The 24027-nt window shown below is 44.1% G+C and overlaps 1 protein-coding gene across 9 annotated transcripts in view; it reads left to right on the top strand.

Moving 5' to 3' along the window:
* Positions 1–24027, top strand: part of STK4 (serine/threonine kinase 4) — a 53587-nt gene that overhangs the window by 21711 nt on the left and 7849 nt on the right. For 8 of the 9 annotated variants that reach the window (XM_064167349.1, XM_064167352.1, XM_064167346.1 and 5 more), the window contains one exon: positions 8055–8206. In XM_064167349.1, the coding sequence (XP_064023419.1) occupies positions 8055–8206 (152 nt within the window). Of the gene's footprint in view, positions 1–8054; positions 8207–15366; positions 15416–24027 lie in introns of those variants that run through there. The other variant, XM_064167353.1, reaches the window with a different exon arrangement.

Raw genomic sequence — 24027 nt, forward strand, 5'->3', positions numbered from 1 at the left:
AGATTAAATAGTCCCTTTCACGGCAGGATCAAGGTCTGTCAAGAGAGATGTTGAGGTTCTGGAACGTGTCCACAGAAGGGTGACAAAGCTGGTAAAAGGCCAGGAACACAAACCCTATGAGGAGAGGCTGAGGGAGCTGGAGGTGGTTAGCCTGGAGGAGTCTCAGGGGTGACCTCATTACTGTCTACAACTACGTGAAGGGAGGTTGTGGCCAGGTGAGGTTGGTCTCTTCTCCCAGACAACCAGCAATAGAACAAGGGGACACAGTCTCAAGTTGTGCCAGGGGAGGTCTAGGCTGGATGTTAGGAGGAAGTTGTTGGCAGAGAGAGTGATTGGCATTGGAATGGGCTGCCCAGGGACCTGGGGGAGTTGCCATGCCTGAAGATGTTTAAGAAAAGTCTGGCTGGGGCACTTAGTGCCATGGTGCAGTTGCTTGGCTAGGACTGGGTGCTAGGTTGGGCTGGATGATCTTGGAGGTCTCTTCCAAGCTGGTTGATTCTACAATTCTATGAGGCAAGTGTCTTGCTTTGTCTTTGCAGCTGGCAGACTTGCAAGGAGTGACAAACTGTCTCATCTCCAGGCTGAAGTTTATGGACAGCAAATGCCTATGTGCTCACTCTTGAGCATGCCACAGCTTCTCAGCATTCAAACCATCCTCCTCCACAGTGTTCACCCATTTTAATTGTATTTTTTTAGGAGGTCTCATATCCAACCTCATTTTTCATTTTAGTGGTCTGAATAAGCATAGATCTTCCACTGACTTCCCATGTAACAGGCTTACCACCCAGTAGTCTCAGGAAGCTTCTGTCTGCTTTAGACTAAATTATAGAACTTTAAGGCTTAAAATGCACACACATTTAGGATGCACAAAACAGTGCCTGATGGTTATGTGCAAGCAACACTTCATAAATATTACATTGCAAGTGGAATTGCAGTTTTATTTGCTTCAGGCTGTTTCTTGAAGATCACAGATGAACTTTAGCAGCTGGACAGCAAAATTTGTACAGAATGATCAGAACTTAGTCATTTCAAGCAGCAAAACAGAGAGATGCCAGTTTATTCAACCAGAGCAAGAAGTGCTCCATCGTTAATGAATTCACCCCATGGGAACATAGGCTGAGATTTCCTCATGTTGGAAGTAGACCACATAGCCATAGTACTTCATGTCTCTTGAAGCTTATGAGGACAAGTCTTCCCATAATTGCAGCCTATCTCAAATCAAAGCAGAACATCACCTAACGGGTCCTGCTGTTAAGGTGATCCTTAATGACCATAAAAATCAGCATTTAATTAATATAAGACATCTAAGGAAGAGAGTGCCAACAGTTGCCCAGTGCCATGGTGTAGAAAATTGAGAACTCTTCCTGAAAGAGGAGGAAGTCCTCACAGTGATGAAAGCTGTTTAAGACCAGGTTACCTCCTTTTGGATCTCTTCTGTATTTATAATATTTTCTCAGTTTTTATGTATAGTAGATTTGTTCTGCCATCACAGATTTTCAGCAGACACCTCACATCTTCTGCCTCATTAACTTGCATTGCTGATTTAGTCCAGCAGCCACAGTATGTGACAAAGGCAGCAAGATATGAAGGTGCATCAGTAAGAGGTGAACATTTCCTGTTCTACATCATCTGGCTCAGGTTCTGATGAAGGAAGTTTAATGAGGAACAATCACATTGACAGGGATGTAATCTTCAGATCCAGCACAGTGTGGGCTGGAGCTCAGGCACCCTCCCCAGATGAGGAAGCATTTGCTACCACTCTTTCTATTCATAACACAAAACTCATTTGCTTATCCTGGGAGAACAGAAAACAGCATAGCAATGAATACTTTTTCTCCCCTGAAGCTTGACAATATGCTGGTGAAAATGTAATCTGATTATAAACTCCTGCAGTTGAGGAATTCAAAGTGTATAGACTTTTCCTTATTCCCGCTCAGGAAGAAAGCTTCCTCCAGGGTTTGTTTTTGTCCAGTCAGAAGTGAGTTTATTCTTAGAGGAGACAGGTTTGCAAATATATGCATGCGTAGAGGACCAAGATGTACTTACTCTCTGATTTACTATGACTCTGTGTCTTGATTGAGTCTCCTGAAACATGCTGCCTCCTGTATGGTGTTCAGGGCTTGGGCAGTTGCACTTCCCACCTTCTTCAAGATGCTTGTGTCAGCCGCCCCCCATACCCCTGCTTTCTGTCCCTCACCATCACAAATGCAGGACCTTAATGATAAAGTGTTAGGAACAGCAAAAACAGATGTGGTAAATACAGACATCTTTCTCTGGTGTCAGTGTTTCTGCATATATCAACACATTATTAACTTTGTCTTGGTTTAGAGCTTTGTCAGGTCCTCAGAACAACCAAAGGTGGACAAGCATCCAACTTAGATCCCAGATTTAACTCCTCATGCATCAGTCTGTGCATAGCCACCATTCCAACTCCTAGCACACTGCAGAGAGGTCCAGTGTTCAAACAAAGTCCACAGCAAAAAAAAACCACAATGACTGTACAATTTCTCCCATGGCTCAAAAATCATGTCTTCCCAGGCTGCATGGCTTGATATCCTTAAACCATGCTGGCCACTCTATGTCCAGTTTGCCAGCAAAGCTGCTAGGAAGAAAAAAGTCAGAAGTAATGCAGCCGCAAGAGTTATCTGTGAAGATTTGTGTGTGGCTGTACAATGCTGCTAGAGTTCAGGAAGAATTTCATCACTGTAGGCATTTCTACAAGCAGTGTGGTGTTTAAATGTGTAACGCCAAGAGTGTTTTGTGGTTCAGTTATGCCTTAGTGGATCAATTTATTTTAAATGTAGAACTGTGCCACTGGACGTTAATGACACTAAGTAGTGGGAAGCTGCTATGAAGAACTTTTGTCTACAGAGAAAACCAGAAGCAAAGCACAGGCAATATCTTTGGCAGACTCATGACATAAATCCTGACAAGCTGGGGAGCTGTTCTGTACGGTACCTGCATTGGCTATTTGGATAGCATGCGTCTGATATTACACCGGTTACAGCAGCCTCATTTCCTACCAGTAATGCTTTATTCAATTATAAACCTTCTGCCATCCATATTCATTCTGCTGGTCACATTACAGCTTTTATGGTCATTGCCTTAGATGACAAATCACAGGTTAACTGGCAGGGAAGAAAAGTTTCCCAAGTCTTGGCAGTAACACCTCTCTGGTTTAGGTTTAAGCTTCTTGTCTGTCTCACAAAGCCACCAGGACTAATGAGTTTTTTTCTAACAGGAGATTGCCAAGTTGGCATCTTAGCTCATTTCATTTGGTGGTGAAACCCAATCTCCCCTCAAAAGGGGGAAAAAAGCTTTTGAAAAAAAGGACACAACCATGCTTGTGTCTAATGTAGCAATGTAGGCAGGGGGAGAACGCAGTGAAACCCAAACCACCCCTAACTGCATTGTAAGAGTAAAGCTTAGAGTTTCTTATTTGAAACATTCACAGACTGTTAATACAGTGTGCAAGTAAAAATTCTTGACTGGGCACAAACAGGACTTCCTTTGCATCAGACACTCTCCTGAAATGTGTACTGCATTGACAAGAACCACACACCTACATAGGTTCTTTTACCATCTCCAGATCCCTCGTTCATCTCAGCCCAAAATCCAAACAGCCCACTTCAGGCCACGACTGGCAGCCCTACATTCTACAGTGCCCTTTTGTCTTGTGCTTGAACGAACCGCAGACACTGCAACATAGGAAACAGTACAGGTTGCAGTACTAGACAAACTAGATCCTGTTTCACTTGGATCTGATTGTATTGCAGTGTCCAAAGAAGTGTCCAGTGTGTTTACCTGCTTTATTATAAAATTGGGCTCTGCTCTTTAAATTGAAGAGACAAACTCATGTCAAGTTCCTACCACCTCAAAGCCTAAAGGAAATAAAGCATGAAAAAGAAAAGAAAGAGTAAAAATGCTGCACTGCTTACTAGCACTATGTGTTCTCACAGAGCATTTCAAAAAGTATTTCAGACATATTAACAGTTCAAAAGATGTTCTGGGCCCCAAGCACCATGGAAATGTGGCAAAGCAGTCTTGAGAAGAATGACTTGGGGGTGCCAGTTGATGATAACTGGCAGCATTGTGTCCAGTTCTGGTGCCACCAGCACAAGAGGGATGTGGAACTGCTGGAGCAGGTTCAGAGGAGGCCAGGATGATGATTGGCGTGCTGGAGAACCTCCTCTATAGGGACAGGCTGAGAAAGTTGGGGCTGTTCAGCATGAGTAAAAGAAGGCTTCAGAGCAGCCTTCCAGTACCTGAAGAGGGGCCTACAAAAAAGCTGGGGGGGCTTTTCACAAGGGCAGGAGGGATGGACGGAAGCTTAAGGAGGGGAGATTTAAACTGGAGATTATGAAGAAACTCTTTGTGGTGAGGATGGCAAGATACTGGAACAGGTTTCCCAGGGAAGTCCCGGGATGCCCCTTATCTGGAGGTGTTCAAGGCTGGATGAGACTGTGAGCAGCCTGGGCTAGTGGGAGGTGTCCTTGCCTGTATCAGGGCATTGGAGCTAGATGATCTTTAAGGTCCCTTCCAACACAAACCATTCTGTGAATCTGTGACATGCCTTTTGGCAATTCAGTGATGCTACAACAGGCTGTTGTTCAGTAGATGCAGTTAGTAATTTCCAAATGCTGTGCTTTGCCCCAAACTGCAAGATGCAGGGAAATGAGCATGATTATTTTAAGGGACACTCCAAATTCAGCTCTGGTATGAGCAAACAATCTTTAAAAAAACAACCAACCAGCCACCCAAACCAAAGAATACCCCAAAAAGCCCAACAAAGAAATGACTAAGCAGTGTGGCTGGAGAGATGTGCTGCAAGCAGTTGTTCTCAAGACACAGAGTAGAAGCCTGGTTTAAATTTTCTTTTTTCTCTCGGGAAGCCTGAGTCCCGAGCCCTAGGCTGGCTGCCGCTAAGCTGCGTGTACATCAGCCCAGGCTGCTACGAATTCCTCTGTTTCTCCAAGCTGTGCTGCCGTGGTTTGCCCTAACAGCCCACCTCCTGCTTCAGACAGGCCGGGCTGCAGCAGAGCGTGATGGGGGGGTGTGCTTCCTTCCAGATAAGCGTTTTACCACTTAGCAGTAATTGGATTGCTCTTGCGGCGCAGTCGTTATTCCCAGCAGCGCATCTCCGCTCCACGGATTCGTTCCCTGCCTGACCTTCACAGGCTGTCTGAAGGTGTCTTTCTTGATCTAATTCTGCACAATGAGGTTTTTGGGTTTGGTTTGGATTTGGGGATTTTATGTGAGTTTTGTTGTTGTTGTTGTGTTTTGGTTTTTTTTTAGGGTAACTACTGCTAGGGGTAGAATAATTTGTCTTTGCTCCAGTTGTCATGGTGAAAAAATGCAAGCACTTCAGTTCATGCTTGAGCTTTTAGCTGACCCTGGAGAGGCAGTGCAATGCAGGGCTTTGCAAAATACATGGTGACATTTCAGGCCATGTGGAGCCACACGTCTCTTGCTATCATATCCCAACCACTCTGCCAAACACTTCTCATACTTTGCAGAAATTTGTCCTGTATTTAACATCTCTGTAGACAAATAACTTCCTAAAGTACCTCTTATCTGACCAAGGAATTTATATACTTGTCTGAGGATGAGACAGTGTCTGACAAGGAAGTTCTGAATGACTGGATGGAAATTTTAGGCACAAGAGTAATATTGAGTGGTTAAATCTTAATGAGTTTGCAGGGTTGCTAATATTTATTCAAGAGGAAAGCATTGCTGCACTTCCTCAGTGAGGACTGGCTAGTGGTAGCCTGCTTTCTGTGCATACTCCTGCAGGAGGGTCTTTGGATTATGTAGACCCCATGAAGCCACCAAAGGAATGCTCCATCCCCTCTGTGCTCATCTGAAGCCCTAAACGTTTGGTGGATTGCTGCTTGATGGATGATATTTATTTCAAATGTATGGCATTTGGCAGGGAACTAACTTCTGTAGGCCAGGATGAGGCTATTCCGAGGCCATTTTCTGTTAACTCTAGTTCTAATCCTGCTCTCAAAAAATGATGGTTTCTGCATTGCTTAAACCATGTTTCAAGTATGAGTAACCTACTTCAGAGAACTGTGTTTTATCACAACAAAGTTCTTTTACTAGGTATTGTTGCAGTGCTTACTTCTGCTACTCTTCCAGGTTTTTATGAAGCACTTTGCAATCAGAAGCAGCACAACAGCATTAAGCTGTAAGTTGTCTTTAGCTGTGTTTTAAGCTGTCATGGTCCTATGGTGCAGCCCTGATGAAGCACGTTTGCAGTGCAAACCTTCCTCTTCCTTTAGCTTGAGACTCATCATAAGGTGTTAGCTGCACTATAATTCCCAGGACAGGACAGTTTTAAGTGTGGGTGGTCTGGGCAGTGCCTGATTCTGTGCTGGTCACAGTAGTGAAGAGATCTTCCTTTAGAGATACTGGAAGTCTTTTGGTCTTGATCTGCTGTGAAGCTCAATTTTGTGGTTTATTTCCTGTATCAGGTTTTATGCAGTGCTAGGAATAAGTGTTGTCATCCTCTCATGCTTTGTCACTTCCCCATTGTGCTGTTGTCATCCTACAGATAAAGCTGCCTCTGTTGGTGTGACCTCCTCTCCTGAGGCAGCACTGCTTTGGTCTGGCAGCTTGGGAGCCTGTGTTTCTTCCTCAAGTGATGGAAACCTGTGTGCCAAATGGATTGCTAGACTTGTTGCTATAGTATTTCAGTCACAGAAGCAGGGATTCAGGTGGTGTGATGGCTGAAGTTCAAAGAAGTCTTAGTTCTTTGTGTTCTTCTTAGTGCTCAGATCCCTAGTCCCACCAACCACCTGACATATCTGGGTACCCTGTGAGACTGGAGTTCACTAGCTCGTTGCTCTTAGTGGATCATCGAGTTCTTCCTTTTCACTTCTTCCACAGAACGATTTTGACGAATGAGAGGAATATCAGTCTAGTACTAAAGCTTTGTGCTCTCAGCTATAGCCTGGCTGCTCCTATCAGTATGGTGGAACTCTTTGCTGTGGAGGATTCTTGGGAGGCTTATGAGACTTACTCTTTGACATCAAACTATTCACATTCAGAGGGTTATTTTGACTCCTCCGTATCCCTGCCTTTGTCCTATCACCCCAAGTTTCTTGAATGCAGTTTAGAAAGGTTTATGTATCTGGCTTGAGTAATCCACTAAGTGTGTTCAGGGATTAACTTATTATAAGAAAACAAAGGCAGAAGACTTACTAACTGATGGTTTAGCAAAGAGAAAAAGAAGCTTTGACAATTAATTGATTCTTGCTACCCAAGAAATGCGGAACTCACCTGCTTCTGCTCAAGGCAAGTGGCATGATACTTGCATGGTAGGTGTGGTCTTGGAAAGCCTCATTTTTTGTAGAATTCTTGTGAAAACAAGTTTCTGCTTGTAAAGCAGCAGGTAGTTCTGGGACTTGGTGTCTTTTGCAGTGCGTGCAGCCTGTCTGGGATGACAAAACCCCACCTCTCTGGGTAGCAATTTAGTTCTTCAGTGGCTTAGGCGTGGTTACCTGGTACCATCCTTTGATGGGTGGGTTGCGAGTCTAGAGACCAAGCAACCTCTTGCTTGTGGTGAACTGGATAGTCAGTTCGATGATCAGACAGCTACAGAAAAGTAGTACTTCAGCAAGTACTTCAGCAGTGCTATCTGGTTTAAGTCTGTGCTAAATAAATAGGAAATCCCTTTGGGGCATAGCGTTAGGCTGTATAACCGAAAGGATGTTTTTCAAAACAACTGGACACAAGCCCTCTGAGGAAAGGCTGAGGGAGCTGGGGGTGTGCAGCCTGGAGAAGAGAAAGCTCAAGGCAGACCTCATTGCTCTCTACAGCTACCTGAAGGGAGGCTGTAGTCAGGTGGGGTTGGGTTCTTCTGCCAAGCAACCAGCAACAGAACAAGAGGACACAGTCTCAAGCTGTACCAGGGCAGATCTTAGTGCCATGGTCTGGTTGATTGGCCAGGGCTGGGTGCCAGGTTGGGCTGGATGAGCTTGGAGCTCTCTGCCAACCTGCTTGGTTCTGTGATTCTATGAACAGATTTTTTTTATTTTTGACATTTGCAGGGAGAGATGAAACTATTCAGCCAGCCAGACCGTCATTCCTTGAGTATTTTGAGCAGAAGGAGAATCAGATCACTACCTTTGGGAAGAATTTCTCTGGCCAGACAAAAAATTCATCTGATTGGAAAGTACCACAGGATGGAGACTACGAATTTGTAAGTCTATACTTTGAAATGCAATCAATGTGACAATCTTTAAGAGTTTTAGTCAAAGCTGCTGTAAGATTACTTTCTGTTTTGACATACTAATGGAAATTGGAGGAGATTCTAGTTGCTAATGCGTTGGGATGGGGCCTCTTGGAAAACTCATTTTCTGTAGGTATTTCTCAGTAGTTGTAACCAGTCACCACCTGCATCTTTCCCTTGTTGAGAAGCAGTAAAACAGCCTGGGGACAGGAGTGTACAAGATATCCTGCTTTGCTCCCCTAGTACGTGTTTAAAATAATTCAAAAATTGAATTCCAGATGGCAGTTGGAAAATGCATATCCTAAATGTACAGTGTTTGACAAAGAACAGCATTAGAAATATCCAGCCTGCCTTAGTTTCTCTTTTCAGTCCTCAATTTCAGTCTTCACAACTGAGGTTCCTGTGCTTAGAATTTTCAGGAGCAATTCAGAAGTCCAAAGTAAGATCTGTTCTTAAATTTGATTTTATTATTTCTGTGAGGATGGGCAGTTTCTGGTCTTAATTCCAAATGCTGGAAGATGTGTGCTGTGCTGTACACTCTTCCCTCCACTGCAGTTCCTTTCAGTGATACTTCCCTGCAAGTACTTTGTGCTTTAAATGTATTGTGTGCCCTTACCATGTCTGTTTGTGTTGCCTTTGGCTCAGGTTGTCATGCTGCTTTGGTAGCTGCTGAGATTCACTCCACCTTCACAGAGTCCCAGCGTGTGGAGTGTTGGAAGGGACATCTGGAGATTATTTCAACCCCGCTGCTAAAGCAGGGTCACCCAGAGCAGGCTGCACAAGAACACATACAGACAGATTTTGAAAGCCCTCTCAGTCCTATCTTTTCCAATCCCCTCAGCATCTTCATGGCCCTCTTGGACTTTCTCCAGTTGTTCCCTGTCTGTCTTGAACTGGGGAGCCCAGAACTGGGCATGCTACTCCAGGTGTGGACTCAACAGGACAGAGTGGAAAGGGAGGAGGTGCGGAAAGCGAAGTCCGTCTGCTAGTCATGACTGGAGGGGACATACTTTGCTTTAGGGCTGGAATAATAACTGGAACCTTCAGTTTTCTTTGTGAAGGTTGTATAGACTGTTGCTGTTACCTAAATTTTGTTGTCTTTGCTGCTGCCTGTCAAATTGTTTAGACTGAAAAGAATGGCTGGCTGAGGGGCACCTGCTGTATTCTGTCTCTTGTAGCCCTTTGCTCTACATTATTGTAGAATCATAGAACATTTTGTCTTGGAACAGACCTTTTAAGGTCATCCAGTCCAACCCACTGTAGTCAGCAGGGGCATCTGCAACTAGAGCAGGTTGCTTAGAGCCTCAAACAACCTGGCCTGGAATGGTGCCAGGCATGGGGCATATCCCACCTCTGTGGGCAACCTGGGCCAGGGTCCCATTACCCTCAGTGTAAAAAATTTCTTCCTTCTATCTAGATTAAATCTTCCTCTTTTAGTTAAAACAGTCACCCCTTGTCCTGTCACAGTAGGCCCCTACTGAAAAGTCTGTTGCCGTCTTTTTGATTGGTCTCTAAGCATGGAGGTCTCCCCAGAGCCTTCTCTTTTCCAGGCTGAGCAACTCCAGCTCTGTCAGCCTGGCTTCCTAGGAGAGGCTCTCCAGTGCTCTGAGCATTTCTGTTAGGTTTAGCCTGAGGGTTTAAAGTTGCTGCATAAACACGTTTTGCAAAAATAACCTTCAAGCTCCCTGTGTACACAGGGTCTGAGCCAAAGACATGATCCCAGTCAAGTCAGATACTTCATCTATCTCATTCATCTTACATGCTGTAACTTAATTTAATGCTCAACAATTAATTTTCACTGTGTAGTATTTCCCAGGGGAGATGGGCTGGTTTGGAGCATCTTAGAAGTCTTTTGTAGTCTGCAGAAGATGGCCCAAGGGGAAACTTCCTGTAGTTATTTTACTTTCTAATTTGGTTGATAACAAGTTGAGCAATTACCCTTATTTCCCCCATGCAAGGTAAATTCCACCCTGCACACTGGTAGCTGTAGATGCAGGCTACACCCCTGGAGCTGCACAGGCAGCAGAAGGCACAAGGAGAGGTCAGTGCCATGCCAGCAAACAGGACTTGCCAGTATTTTTAGAGCGTGCAGAGCAAGGGTTTGCCACACATGTGACCCTGCTTACTGATTTCCACTGGTACCAAAGTTTTGCCCTGTGTGTGGATTACCAGTCTGCTGGAAGCAAGAAAGGCAAGCAGTAAAAGCTAGCAATAATCTGGGCTTCATGTCACCTTCGTGTAGTAATTTGTAGAAATTTTGTTTCCCAGCTCTGTGCATTTCTCTTGTTCAGCTGTGGATGAATCTAGCAGCCTGTTTTGCCTGCAGATTTTGTATCAGAGCTACTCACTTTTCTGTAGACTAAAAAACCCCAAAACCAACTTGAAGGCAACTTTAGTAATACACCTGTGTACTTGTATAGTCATAGAATCAGCCAGGTTGGAAGAGACCTCCAAGATCATCCAGTCCTCTTTTGAGGGTTAGTAGCAGTAACCTCACGTTGAGTGATGTATTCCAAGACTTTAAACTAGATATTTTTCCCATTTGGCTAAAAATGGATCCATTTGATGGCTGGCTATGTTTGAAGGTCGTGTTTATTAACTGACAGTGTCAGTTCCTTCCATTCAGACCATTCATGGCCTTGGTGATCTTGGAGGTTTTTTCCAACTTTAATGATTCCATCATTCTACACAATAAGCACTTTGGAATAATAAAAACATTATGTTCCTTAGGTGTCCCAAGTACCTGTGTGCTCAGCCTGCCTGCAGCAAGGGCTGACTTCTGCAGCAGCAGGGTAGACAGGTTTGAGCAGATTTTGGCTGTAGAATTTGCAGGATTTCAAGTGGAGATGAGACCAGGGAGAAGCTGGCTGAGTACTAGTTGCTCCTGGGCATTAAGGAGTGATTGAAATATTATTGCTTTGTGCTACTGCAGGCCAGATAAATATGCCTTGCTTTGTCTTGTCTTCTGTACTCCTCTTCCTGCTATGTGATTAGCACCTGGAGTCTTCTGTCTCCCATAAAAAAAGGGCTATATTAAAATTACAGATGATTTTTGCTCTTTTTCCCTCATGGCAAAAGCGTTTGACCTTTTCCTTGACTAGCATTGTTCCTCACAAGCTGGCAAAACAACACTCTATTTATATCACAATTGGCAGTGTCATGTTGGATAAGGGTTAGACTGATTCAGCCTCATCCACTGCAGAGCTGGAAACCCAGAGATCCTCTTCTAAGAGGTGATGAACTCCTTCCTCCCAGACGTGGTGCTCTGGCTGTGTCCTGTTGTGGTCAGAGATGACATAAATCCAGCACTGTATTTCACCCTTGAATTTCTGAGGTAGAAGTTACTATTAACTGATTAGTCACTGCCTGCTGTTGTTAATGTTTATCCCCACTCTAGTTTCAGCAAAGGATCTCCAAGATTTCTGGCCAGTTTGATTACAAAGAATGTTTTTCAAGAACATTATGGTTTGTGTAACACGAGGAGAAAATACTAAATATGTGCAAAAAGTCGTATTCTAAGAAACCTGTAATAAACTGTGAGAAGAAAATGCTTGCAGGGGTAGGCTGGTAATGGGCAGGTTGCCTGAGTGTAGAATTCACAATTGCCATAGTCAGAGCTCAACATTTTTGTAGTTGAATTTAATGTTGCCAGCAGACATTAGTCTCATAGTGCTTCACAGCTTGAATTAATAACGCTCGAAGATTGTTTAGACAGCGTCATGCTTTTTGGTTTTCATTTTCATCTTTCAGTAGTACTGTAACAGAGCAAAATTAATGGGGGTAGTGTCTCCTGCGCTTAGACACATCAGACCCTTTGCTTGTTCCCATTTGTAAAAGCCTTTGAGCTGCTGTGAGCGAGTCAGTGTTTCTGGTACTACTTGTGGCTAAACTGGAGCCACTGGTACTGCTTGCTCTGGCCCTGCTTGAAGGGCTCCCAGTCTTGACAAAGCTCTGGCAAGCACATGCTTACGGATCAGCCACTCATGAGTGTTGTGTGTTTCTATCGCTAATCCTTTTATTGATAGCCTGTTTTGGTAGCAAATTAACAGGTGCCCAGGCATTCATGGCTTATGGTAGTTATGCCAATATTGAAACCTTTCCAGTTTTATTTCATGAGTAGTTGGTTTCAGTGGTGAGTGAGGGCCAGTGTCAGTGGAGTCCCTGTCAGTCCTGAATTTTGCCATTGCAATCAGCTGCTGTTTTATGAATACCTGTAGAGTTGAGCTTACATTTTGCTGTAACTCTGACCAATATTTGTCTATATATATTAGTGAATGTTTGCAAATTAAGTACCCGTCTGAGCTGGTTAACAGATGCTAGAGCAAGAGTGCTGCAGCACTTGAGTCTTGCTGCAGGCTTTACACAAGGAGCTGAAGCCATTTGTTCAAAGGTCTCTTTGATTCCAGCCATTGCGTAGCTGCTGACCATTCCTACCTTGTGTAAGGGAGTCCTACAAGAACTTAGACAGTGCAGACATTTTATGTTGTCTTTAGCTGCTCCTGCTGTTGGTGCTTGGCTTGAAGAGCACGAATTGATAGCTGAGCTTTTGAAGGAAAGCATTGCCATTCACCCCTGGGACCTCAAAGGAGAGCTGCAGCTGTCAGCAGCAGCCATTTTCTGCTCTAGCAATCTGGGAGGGAAGCTGACATTCAGAAACAAGGGTTTATGTCTCTCTTAAGATGTACCCTGCTTTCCTTTGGGAAGACCTTGATTGCTTGCATCTGCTAAGGCTTGGTGAATCAGACCTTTTCTCTTCAGCAGTTAGCCAGTGGCCACTAGTTTGTGCGTTTCCATCTCGCTCTTTGGCCTAATATAGAGGGTTTGCCTTCACAGGTTCTCTCACTGAAGCAGAAACCTTGGAAACAGAACTTTTTCCTTACAAAATAACATATATCCTTGAGAGTGTAGTGGTTTGTAGAAATGGAAAGAGTAGATGTGGCAAATTTTCTTGGTGTTCTGTGGAAAGACTGCAGAAGATGGTTGGGTTGTCATGGTTTTTGCTCACAGGTTCATCATGGTGCAGCATCCCATGAGCAAACCTGTGTTCAGGTCCTGTGTTCCTGTGCTATGAGTGTCATTCTCTGTGCTAGCTCATCTTGGTAGCTTCTCTTGAGAAGTCCCATGTTGGGCTGAAATCCGTTGGGACAGAAAGGATTGGTGAGAGTTCCCCCCAGTTCTCAAACAGACTTTGTCACATCACAGTGCAGTGTCACTTGTTTCTCTGCTGTGGGAGACGCCTGTTCCACAACCAGCTGAACTGTTGCTTCTGAAATGTTTTCAGAGTGAAAGAAGGAAGGATGAGCAGAGGTGTCAGTTGTCTCAGACTAGGGGACAGAATGCAGGTGCTGATCAGCTACTGCTTTATCAGGGCTGCAGAGTTGAGTCCTCCTGGCAAACAGTCTTGTCTCCACCTCATCTGCTAGACAGAGAGGGGCAGAGAAGGACAGGAGTTGGAAGAAGGACTGATTTTTTCTCACTGCTACAGCTTTCTTTCCAGTAACCAGCTGCCTACCCCTGGTGCTTCCAAAGATGTTTGGCACAGCTTGCTGCCCCATGGGCCATGCTCCTTAAAATTTTACTAAGTTCAAAATGAGGCATCTTTAAAAGTGTCTGTGGACTTCTTACTGGTGTTCTTTGGTTTTGTGTAGAGAGCTCTTGCTCCACTGTTCCTCTTCCTTACCCTGTCTCCTGCCAGGTGCTTCCTTGGAGCTGGAAGCTGTGGGAGATGGATGTTCACCAAGCCAGTGGGACAAAGGAATGAGCATGGAAATTAATTTCCTGATTGCAATTGGAGTTTGTTCAGATAAGAGACAGAGCATAGTCTGGCAAACTGTCAAAGCATAATATCAAGAAAAGACTTAAGTGTTAATGAAATCCAGTTTCTCCAGGTGTATTCACATCTTTTGGAGTTTCTTGGATTTCTGCACTGCAAGGACTGGTATTACTGCGGCAGCCTCCTTAGAGAAATTTTGAAATAACTAGGTCTGTTTATACTTGATAGGGAAACCAAGCTAAGTGTTGTGTCTTCTGGCCAGAGATTTTAACAGATGCTACTTAGATCTTTTCATTTACTTTGTATTGTAAAAAAAAAAAAGCAGCAAGCCTTACGCTACCTGAGGCAGAGAAATAATTCTTTTTTCTTGAAGCATTAAAGAAAAAACACAGTTTTCTGTGGCACTGGTAATGTTTCATTATGCTGCTCTCACTTTATCACAGATATAGTCAGTGTGTTAGTCGAACAGTGTCTCCAGGTTGTCAGTAGGACAAATGGCGGTTGGTTTGCAGGAAAATTGGTGAATGTGCATCCTTTTTTCTTCTAGGTTAGACAAATCTAAATTGCTGCAAGAGCAAGAGAGTGAAGTCCTTAATGAAGAGTTTTGGGAAAGCTTCGTTCCTTCAAGGCAAGTCAGACCAATTTCAGGTTTTACTGGTGGTAGACACCAGCCTGACAGTTCCTGCAGATCAGAGTCTGCTTACACATACCAGGTGTGGTCTGGGTGGTAAGAATGCCAGCCACAATGGATTGCTGCAGGCTGGAGCACAAACGAGGGACGTACCGTGGCTGATACACACTGCAGCTCTGCATGCAGCTCATCTCTGCAGGTATGCTCTTGCATTGCCATCCTGCTTCCTCTACACTGATGTAGTACAGTTAAAAATGAACCTGGCTCAGCACTGTGTATTTCTTCTCCCAGCTCAGGCCTGTGGTGAGGAATGGCTACATGCTGAAACCATCTGTTTCTTTCATTGGAAGTGATTTATAGGGAGGAACTGTTAGTAGGCAGGTGATTTATTGCTTATCAGTAACAGTAAACACACTCTGCTTTACAATGACTGGAGCCTCTAATTTATTGTGTTCTGTCTGTGAAGATGTCATTTGTCCTGCAAACAGCTTGTTGTCTGCCATTCCTAGAACATCCAATGTCTTTGGTTTCTCTAGAACATTCCCTTGGATAGCATTTCTTAGCAATCTAACACTGATGCTTTAGGGCTTTGCTACCTTTTTGCCCTTCTAAAAGTTCAATCAATTAAAAACTTGGGAGCATTTTTGTAGTTGCAGGCTTGGAAATGGTGACAGGCTAAATAATTGCCCCTTGTTTTGTTTGCACTGGGTTTTGGGTCTTTTCTAGCAGTAGGAAGAAGCATGCTGAGGATACCTGGATAAGGCAGGCACTGGAGGAAAAGAACCTGCATTACATGGATAAGCTGCTGTTGGGTGACTTTTTTCAGCTGATCATTTTGCAGTGTTTCCTGACTCTGCCATGATCTTCCCAGCTTTACCTTCTTTTTACTTCTGTCTTTTTAAGCAGCTTGGTAAAGGTGTTAGATGCAAGGCTCTACGCTACATCCAAATTACTCGAGTGAGTAACCTGAGTGGGTGGTTAAGACTCCAGAAAGTCTATCCATTTGGATGGGAGCAAAAATCCTTCATTAGAGGCTGCATGTTTACAGGTTATTTAAAGGGATTATTCCGGACTCAAACAATGCTGAGACTTGTATTGAATTACCATGAAACCTGCAGTACATTCTTTCTTTTCCAAGAGAGAAAATTGCCCTGACTTTAGTATGATGAAGATGGATTTTTTCCAGAAATGCATTTGGATATGTGTAGTTTTGCCTAGAAGAAAAAACCATTTGGTTAAAGTGGAGCTCATTTCAATCTCATATTTTTCCAAGATGAAAATGAACACTTTGAATCTTAAGGGATTTCTCTGACCAGAAGTTCCTTCCCTTCATCTGTCATGAACTCCTGTTTTCCCAGCAGTAGCAGGAATAAATATTACTTCTCAGACACTGATTTCTTCCAATAATCTCACTTAGATTGTGACGTGAAGTTATTAGCCAAGGCATTTCTCAGTCTCAGAGATAAAGCCGGCTCTGGGATGGCTGACAGACATCCCTGCCTAGGACCTACAGAGCTAGGGTAGGCTCCTACTTGGGAGAGAAGTGAAACCCTGTGTGCTGGGCCTGCGGTCAGGCTGGGCCTGCGGTCTGGCTTGCCTGCAGTCGGGTTTGCCTGCACTGGGGGAGCGTTAGCACACTGGTTTTGGTGGTTGTGCGGGGCGGGGAGTGGGAGCCAGACTCAAACAAAAGGAGTGTTTTTAACTGCCAACAGCAGGCAGTGCAGAGCAGACAACAGGCTGGATGCAGAGCGGATTGGGAGTAGCTCTGAAGAGCCGTGGACATATTGATGGGAAGCTCAGCAAGACCTGGAAGTGTGCTCCTGAAGCCCAGAAGGCAAGAGAGGGGGTTCTGCCCCTTGACTCTGCTCTGGTGAGACCACAGCCCGAATCCTGTGTCCAGTTCTGGTGTCCCCAGCACAGAGCTGTTGGGGAGAGCCCTGGGGACAGCCACAGAAATGAATCAAGGGCTGGAGCAGCTCTGCTGTGAGCACAGGCTGAGAGAGCTGGGGGTGTTCAGTTTGGAGAAGAGAAGACTCTGGAGGGACCTTAGAGCTGCCTTCCATTAGCTGGGGGGATCCTACAGGAAGGCTGCAGAGGAACTTTTCATCAGCATGTCAAGAGACAGGGCAAGGGGAAATGGTTTGGAACTGAGGAAGAGCAAGGTTAGACTGGATCTTAGCAAGAAGTTTTTCAGTACAAAGGTGGTGAGACTCTGGAAGAGGTTGCCTAGGGAGGTTGTGGATACCCCCTCCTTGGGGGTGTTAAAAGGTTAAGTTGGAGAAGGCCTTGAGCAGCTGTGGAGAGGCATCTCTGCCCATGCCAGGGGAATTGGAGTAGATGATCTCTGAGGTCCCTGAAAACCTAAGTCATTCTGTGATTCCGATGTCCACACCTGAAATCATACTGCTATGCTACCTCTTGCTAATTGAGGAAGGAGTAAAATGTACCTAGATGAGATTTCACCGAAGATTGATTTGTGAAACAAGAGAGGTTTGTGCGACCCTTCATTCATTTGCTGAAGTGTCACCTGGTTTGGTTCGTAACATTGATGTCCCCTGCATGGATTTCCTTTCCGCTCAGCCGTCCACCAGGTATTGTTAATGCTCTCTTAATTGTGTTTCTTCAGAGCATTACCTTTTCAGCATATTTGGTGTGTTCTTCCCAGCAAGCACTTCCATACTGTTACTACATCTTTATTGAGGGAAGATGATTCGTTTTGTCACTTTGCAGTCAAACATAGAATCATTTTAAAAGGAAGCCCAGGAACAGCTTCTCTCTTTGGTTGTTGGTTAAGTGGTCTTGAATCTTCTGTACCACTCGCATGAAGGCTCTCTGAAGCTTACTGCAAACCTCACCGTGCTCATGGCTGCTTCAAACCACCAGTCTGATTTACAGTGGGTTCTGTGTGGAGATTTTATGAACCTTTCCAAATTCCTCTTACAGCAACAAGAGAAAAAAACAACAAAACATAAGATTTTAAGGTTTGTTAGCAGTATTTGAAATTGGAAAAGGTAGTTTAGTGGCTTGACTCTGACCTGCTGTGGAAAAGAATAGATTTCCTCCGTCTCCCCCTTGGTAACAGGGTCATTGTTCACCACCTGCTTTCACTTTGGTGCGCGTTGACATGGATTGCAAAGCTCTTACTGCTGCAACTTGCTGTCAGAATCTCATTTTTGCTGTGTTTTTGTGTGCAGCAGGCTTTCGGTGACGTACGGCTTTTAAATGCAGCTTGTGGTGAGTGGCAAGTAGAACGAGTTGCTGTTGTGTTGAATTAGTTAGGTCATAGCCCTTAATGGAGACTGAAATAATGTAACCTGAAATCCACTCTACGTGGGACTGTTCAGACTTGTACATTCAACATGCTGTCTTGGAGGCCCCTTTCCTACCGTAGCACTTGATCAACTGAGACATTAACTGAAAGCTTTGTGGATGAGCTAAGTAACTAACGGAACTTCACCCAGTGTCTTTGACTGTGGGACCTGTTCCACTGCTGCTGCATGTTTAAGGCCAGGCTGCTATGTGCATTTCGGCATTGGAGGAAGGGAAGAGGAATTAGTAATTGAAGGTGTGATGTTGGAAGAATGGTTGAGAATACAGAATTCTTCAGACAACCTGTTTGAGCTTTGTCATGCTTTGAGATCTATTTTCAAGGCTGGGTGTGTTCCTGGCACAGCATCTCCCTTAAAGAAAGAACAGCTCTTTCAAATGCTTCTAAAATCTCCTTGCCACTCCTCTGTCAACATAAACCTTTGTAACAGGTAATGTAGCTTAAAAAGACAAAGTGTGTTTAGGCTTTTCTCATTTGTAGCAAAAAGGGCTCCTTCTGGGGACTGTTTGCGTCAGGAGCCTCTTGGAGGATGGAGTCTAAGAACCATGAGAGAAAAGTCTGGGGATAAAGTCTCCATCAGGCATCTGTGTATACCTTCCAAAGGACCAGGTCTCATCCAAACCAGCACCTGAAATGCTGCACCATGGAGGAGCAAAGTTCTCTCAGCTCTGACACTGGGATGTGGTACATTTGCCTTTGTGCACCCTCTTATGTTGCTGTAAAACCTGAGGCAAAAGCTGAATGTTGCTGATTGATAGTGCTGTTTGGTACGTGTAATTGCTGGGTGTCTCCCTGCTTTACCTCGCCTTGGCAGTGGGGAGTTTCATCACAAGTGAGGAATGTTTGAGGTCTTGCTCTTATAGAGAAGGTAATGGAGTCTGCAGCTGGCTACACCTGCTTCTAACAGCCCAGATGTCCTGGGAGATTGGCCTTAGCTTGGATTTCAGTAGCCTCAGTGACCAAACAGCTTCAAAACCCAAGTTTTGATCTTCAAGGAAGAGGGAGGAAGAGTAGCCTAATATGCAAATACTGATACAGTCTACAGGGAATGTTACTCAGAAATGGAGTGCTCAATTCCTTCTTGTTTTGTGACCTACCATCATGCAGGATTGTTAAAAATAGTGAACATCTGGAAAAACCTCATATAGTGAGGTGTGCAGGTTCATGTGACATGGATCCTGTGGAGATGGTTCACTGGAGTCTGTTTCACAAAAATATTTGTCTCTGAGCTATTGAATACTTGCCTCTGGTTTTAACTGTAGCTCAGTCTTCCCTCAGAAAGCTCTGAGTTCTCTCTCCCATTTTCTTTGCTATTGCTCCCTTTCCCTCGGAGAAGGAGGAGAGGCAGAGCAGCGTTGGACTGTGCTTTTGTGATGATGAGGCTCACTTTTGGGTATAGCAGCTAGGCAGCTGGTCTGGACTGCTGGACAGCAGCAGTCCTGGACCTGGAAATAAATGGAGAGGTTAAGACCTTTAATTGAATAAAGGTTAATACTCTTAACTGTTAAGATAGTTAAAAATAGCTCTAGCCTAATACCATGGATGATGTAGTCTAAAGCCTTTGAAAATGAAACTGCATGTCTTAACCCTTAGCTTTGCATTCAGGTGCATTGAAGGCTTCAGATGCATTAATGATGCCAATATGCCACTAAGCAGACTTCTCAGTCACTTGTAAGAGAAGATTTTTCCCATACTGATAGAGTGTTAGCTAGTTGATTTCTGTGCCAGTTCCATTTGTGTTTCATGGTTTTAGTACACTGAGTGATACTGCATCAAGATGCCTTTGCTTCAGGTACTCTCAATTTTACTTCTTCAGGAGTTCTGCTTTATTTAGGATAAATGACCCTGAATAAAACAATTAATTGTTAACCCTCGGGTGAGTAGAGCCCAGAGGAGCAAGGGAGAGGCAGGGAAAGGGTATGTCAGATGGAGGGAAATTGTTACAGACCCAGGTAACCTTCCTGGCAGAACTTAGCTGAACCTCAGGTGACTTGGTATAAAAGGATCATTTTTTTCTGGTAACTTGCTTTTCTTAAAAAAAGAGGACAAAGCCCTCAGTGGCCACCTGTGTACTTTACAGTCAATTTGTACAGCTAGCCAGTGTTTCAAAGCCCAATGACATGATTTATTTTAGCAGGTCCAGAGGTATTTTGATATTCTTACTTAAGAAAATTTAAGCATAATCACTTAGAAGGGAAAAGAGCCCCTCTGCTGTGCTTTCCCTTAATCAAATCTCTGGCAAGTGTTTTCTATAACCAACTGATGTTTTTTCTTGCTGTTTTTTTCTTATTTTTTTTTCCCTTGCCCAGGCAGACTGACCTTTTAGCTTGGTTTCTACTTCAGTTACTGAAGAAAAGAAGTACAATAACTCATCTTTGTGGGTGCTGGACTAGTCAGCCACTTTCCAAGTCCCAAAAGGGTTTTCAGGTTTGGACTTCCTGCAGTTCATTGCTACAGTAACAAAAAAAGGGTCACTTTCTGTGTTTAGATTAAGTGTTTATGGTACTCAGGATAATTTTGCTGGTAATTAAGGTTATTTAGACCTAAAATTGGTACTAGAGCTAAACCAGGAAATATAATCATGGAGCTCAGAAGATTAACATGCATTACTCTGTTTAAAACCCCTTTTATGACCACTTATATCAAAGAGCAGAGCTTCGCAAGGAGTATTTTGCTTAGTATGACTTCTGTACGAAGCTGGGGGCAACAGCAACATGCAGAGGCCATATGAGTGTGCTGGCTGTAACACCAAGGCTTTGTTGGGCCTTTTGTGAATTACAGTAAGCATTAATAAAGTGCAGTTCTTGGCTAAGAGCAGCCCAAGAATGCCAATGTTATTGATGTTCCTGCAGTTGTTCTCTGCTCTGTTGGTAGCAGTTCTGTGCAAGTGCTGTGTGGTTATGTCTGGGTAGCCAGAGTAGCCAGGGATACTTGAGGTGAGTAATAAAACTGTGGCAGTTCTTGCTAAAGATGAGCAGCAACCTTGGCAGCCACTGGTGGGTGAAACTCCATCAGTCAGTGCTACTGGTGCAGGGACAGCTTCCCAGAAGCCCATCAAACTGTGATACTGTGGCAGCTTGATAGATGCCTTGCTAAGATGGAAGGAGAGGTCTTTGGCAGTTGTCCTTCCTGCACATGTAGGACAGAGGGAAGTTTCCAGTTCAGACATGGTCTTCCTGGTGTGTCATGGTCTTCGGGTCTGTCTGGCAGGGAGCAGGGCAGGAAGGACACTGGCACATGTTGCCTGCCAGTAGCTCTGCAGGCGTAGTATGGATGCACTGATCTGGTGTCATGACCTTTATTTAAACGAGCAAGCAGAGCTCTCTAGAAAAATAACCCAGATCCTCACCGGCATTGTAGCAGGAAGATGTTTCACTTTCAGTAGCCATAAAACTCCACGTTTGTGAAAGTGAGGTTGAGCCTTGCCCAGCATGTCATCTGAGGATGTCTGAGTCTCCTCTGAGAGTTTATGGCAATGCTTCTTTCTAGTTCCCATCACAAAAGGTGATGATGTGATTGTACTCACCATTTTAACTGCTTGACTTGCACTGTGGCTTAACTTGACTCAGCCTCTGGAGCATTTCATGATCTAGTGAAAGTTTAGTTTTAATTATTTGTGGGAATCATCTACTGGCTAAATGAGGTGGCCTGAAACAGCTTTTTCCAGATATGCCCTGATCATGAATCATCTACACTTGGCTTTGGGAGGTTCTAGCTGCTGTTTTGGTTTGGCATGTGCTGGAAGCTGCAGCCCATGATGTGTTTTGCTAGCACATTGCCTAAATAATTAAAATACATTAAAAGCTGAGGCTTGTGCAGCTGAGACTTGTTTTTCAAATCCTTTGAAAGATTAATATCTGTGTTTTTAATCTTGCATGAAATCCCACAGTTAAGGGCATTTCATCCATTGCTTTCACAACAGTGAGGAGCTTTCCTGATGTACTCTTACTAAAAGGAGGGGGAGAAATCAAGGTAATTGGTGCTTGTGTAGGTGCTGGGCTTGTTCTGGTTTACTGCAGCCCCTCCGTAGCATGACGTCTTGACAGGTTGGTGAAGTCGTAGGGACCTGACAGCTGTGTTGAACAGTGGGTGATAAGCGCCTGTAGGTTCTTAGGTTGTTGTGTCCTTTGTGCTGGACAGCTTTCAGAGAGTAAATAGTTAATGCCTACTCATACATCACAGTGAGACCTCCTACAGAAATGAGAACAGGGTGCTTAATTTTCAGATCAGTGGTTGAAAGTCTGCCAAATGGTGTGGAGCTAGCATTTCAGGAAGAATGCTAAGGAGAAGAAATGGCACACCATTCCAGCAGCAATTCCTGCCACCATTTTCAGGGCCTGAAGTCTGGAGCACTGCTTAGCCTGACAATCACCCTCTGCATTTAATTTTGGCCAGAGAAGTGAAATGCTTCTTTTGCTGTTATAAAAAGAGTATATAGTACTATTCAATGATCTGTTCCCTCAGAGTGTACTTTATAGGAGTGTTTAATTGATGGCATGTTTAGCCAGTCCTTGAAGTTACAGAAGGCTAATTCCAGAATAATCCCAGTTGATAGATGTGTCAGAGCTCACATTCATGAACTCGTGAGATCTGGCACCTCTCCATGGCTGGTGCTCTTCTCTAGCACTCTCATGCTGCAGGCTGAATTACGCTCCGAGGTGGTTGCCACAAATAGTTGCAGCAAGTGCTATCCTATGGGCGATTGCCTCCCAGAAATAAATCTCTGCTTGAGGAGATGGCAGAAGCTCAAAAGTTGAGGTGGGTATATGTTGAAATGATCTGCAGGATCCTGGAGAGAATGTATGAGGTGTGCCCTTGGTTTATCAGAAGGGGAAAGCATCTTGGTAGCATTGCTGACAGCCAAGGTCTCTCATCTGTGAAGAGCCTCCCTTCCCAAAGAGCATCTGAACACTCAGTAGACTAAATGCAGGAATTCTTTTTTACTCATTTCTGTACATAGCCACTTCTGATATTGAGCGTGATCATCAATAGCCTCCTGTGAAGGGACTCGACGTGCTTCCATGTAGTTGTAGTCCCAGTTGGACATTTTGATTTTGGTTTGTTTGTTCACTGTAGCCTGTTGCTACTGTATTATAGTATTACCTGCAGCAGCAAGTTCATGCTTGGCATTTAATGTTTAGTATAGCTTGGATAAAGTGGTTTGGGCAAAACCCTTCTCAAGCCATGTTGTGATTTTTCCTGTCCAGATACTCACAAGTAAGTGAAGACTCTTGCTCCCTGCTGATGTGATTCAAACTGTCTTGAATGTCTCTAGGGGGCTTTCATAACTGGGCGTGCAGTCAAGAACTGTTAGATTGCAGTGTAAAACTAGGCAGAAGGGGGAAGATATACAATAAAAGCTATGCTAAATAGACAATTAATTTGTTTTCTTTAGTTCCCATCTAGCTTATAGCTTTTCCACTAAGAATTTATTTTCCTGCATAGTGTGGGAAGCTGCAATTTTATTACTTCTGTATTTTAGTCTTCAAACTCCCACTGCCCCTTATGAGGTGATAATTGCTGAAGCCAGTTTTTCAAAGGCTATTTAAAACTAAAAGTTTGACATCGTTGTGTTGAACAGTAAGTGCCACCTGGAATATTTGGGTGAAAGGCACATGGGTTGCTGCAGCTGAGTGTTTCCTTTTGAGCAAGCCCAAGGCCATTGGTGGTAAGGGTGGGAGGATGCTCAGAGGGTACTCTGAGCCTGTGGAAGAGAAGTGTTCAGGCTCAGGGAAATCATGGCAGAGGGGTACAACTGGGGACTAAGGAAGAGAGAACAACATCCTCATTTATATGTAGAATTTGCTCTAGTACTGAGACTGGAAAATCTCCTCCTTCTGCAAACTGTTCAAGTACTTAGACTGTGAGGAATAAAACCCATGTTACCAGAGTCAGATGTTTTCCTCTCTTGTTCCAGAAGACAGATGTGGCCTGAGCACAACCGCATCCTCTCTGGGGATGGAGGGTTCGTGTTTGACATAAACTTCAAGATTTCTAAGGCAGCATTTACAAACAAACCTGAGCTAGTTTGAAATGTTGCAAAGAAAAGGCTTTGTGCA

The sequence above is a fragment of the Pogoniulus pusillus genome, chromosome 29 (assembly GCF_015220805.1).
Source record: "Pogoniulus pusillus isolate bPogPus1 chromosome 29, bPogPus1.pri, whole genome shotgun sequence".
Taxonomy (NCBI): domain Eukaryota; kingdom Metazoa; phylum Chordata; class Aves; order Piciformes; family Lybiidae; genus Pogoniulus; species Pogoniulus pusillus.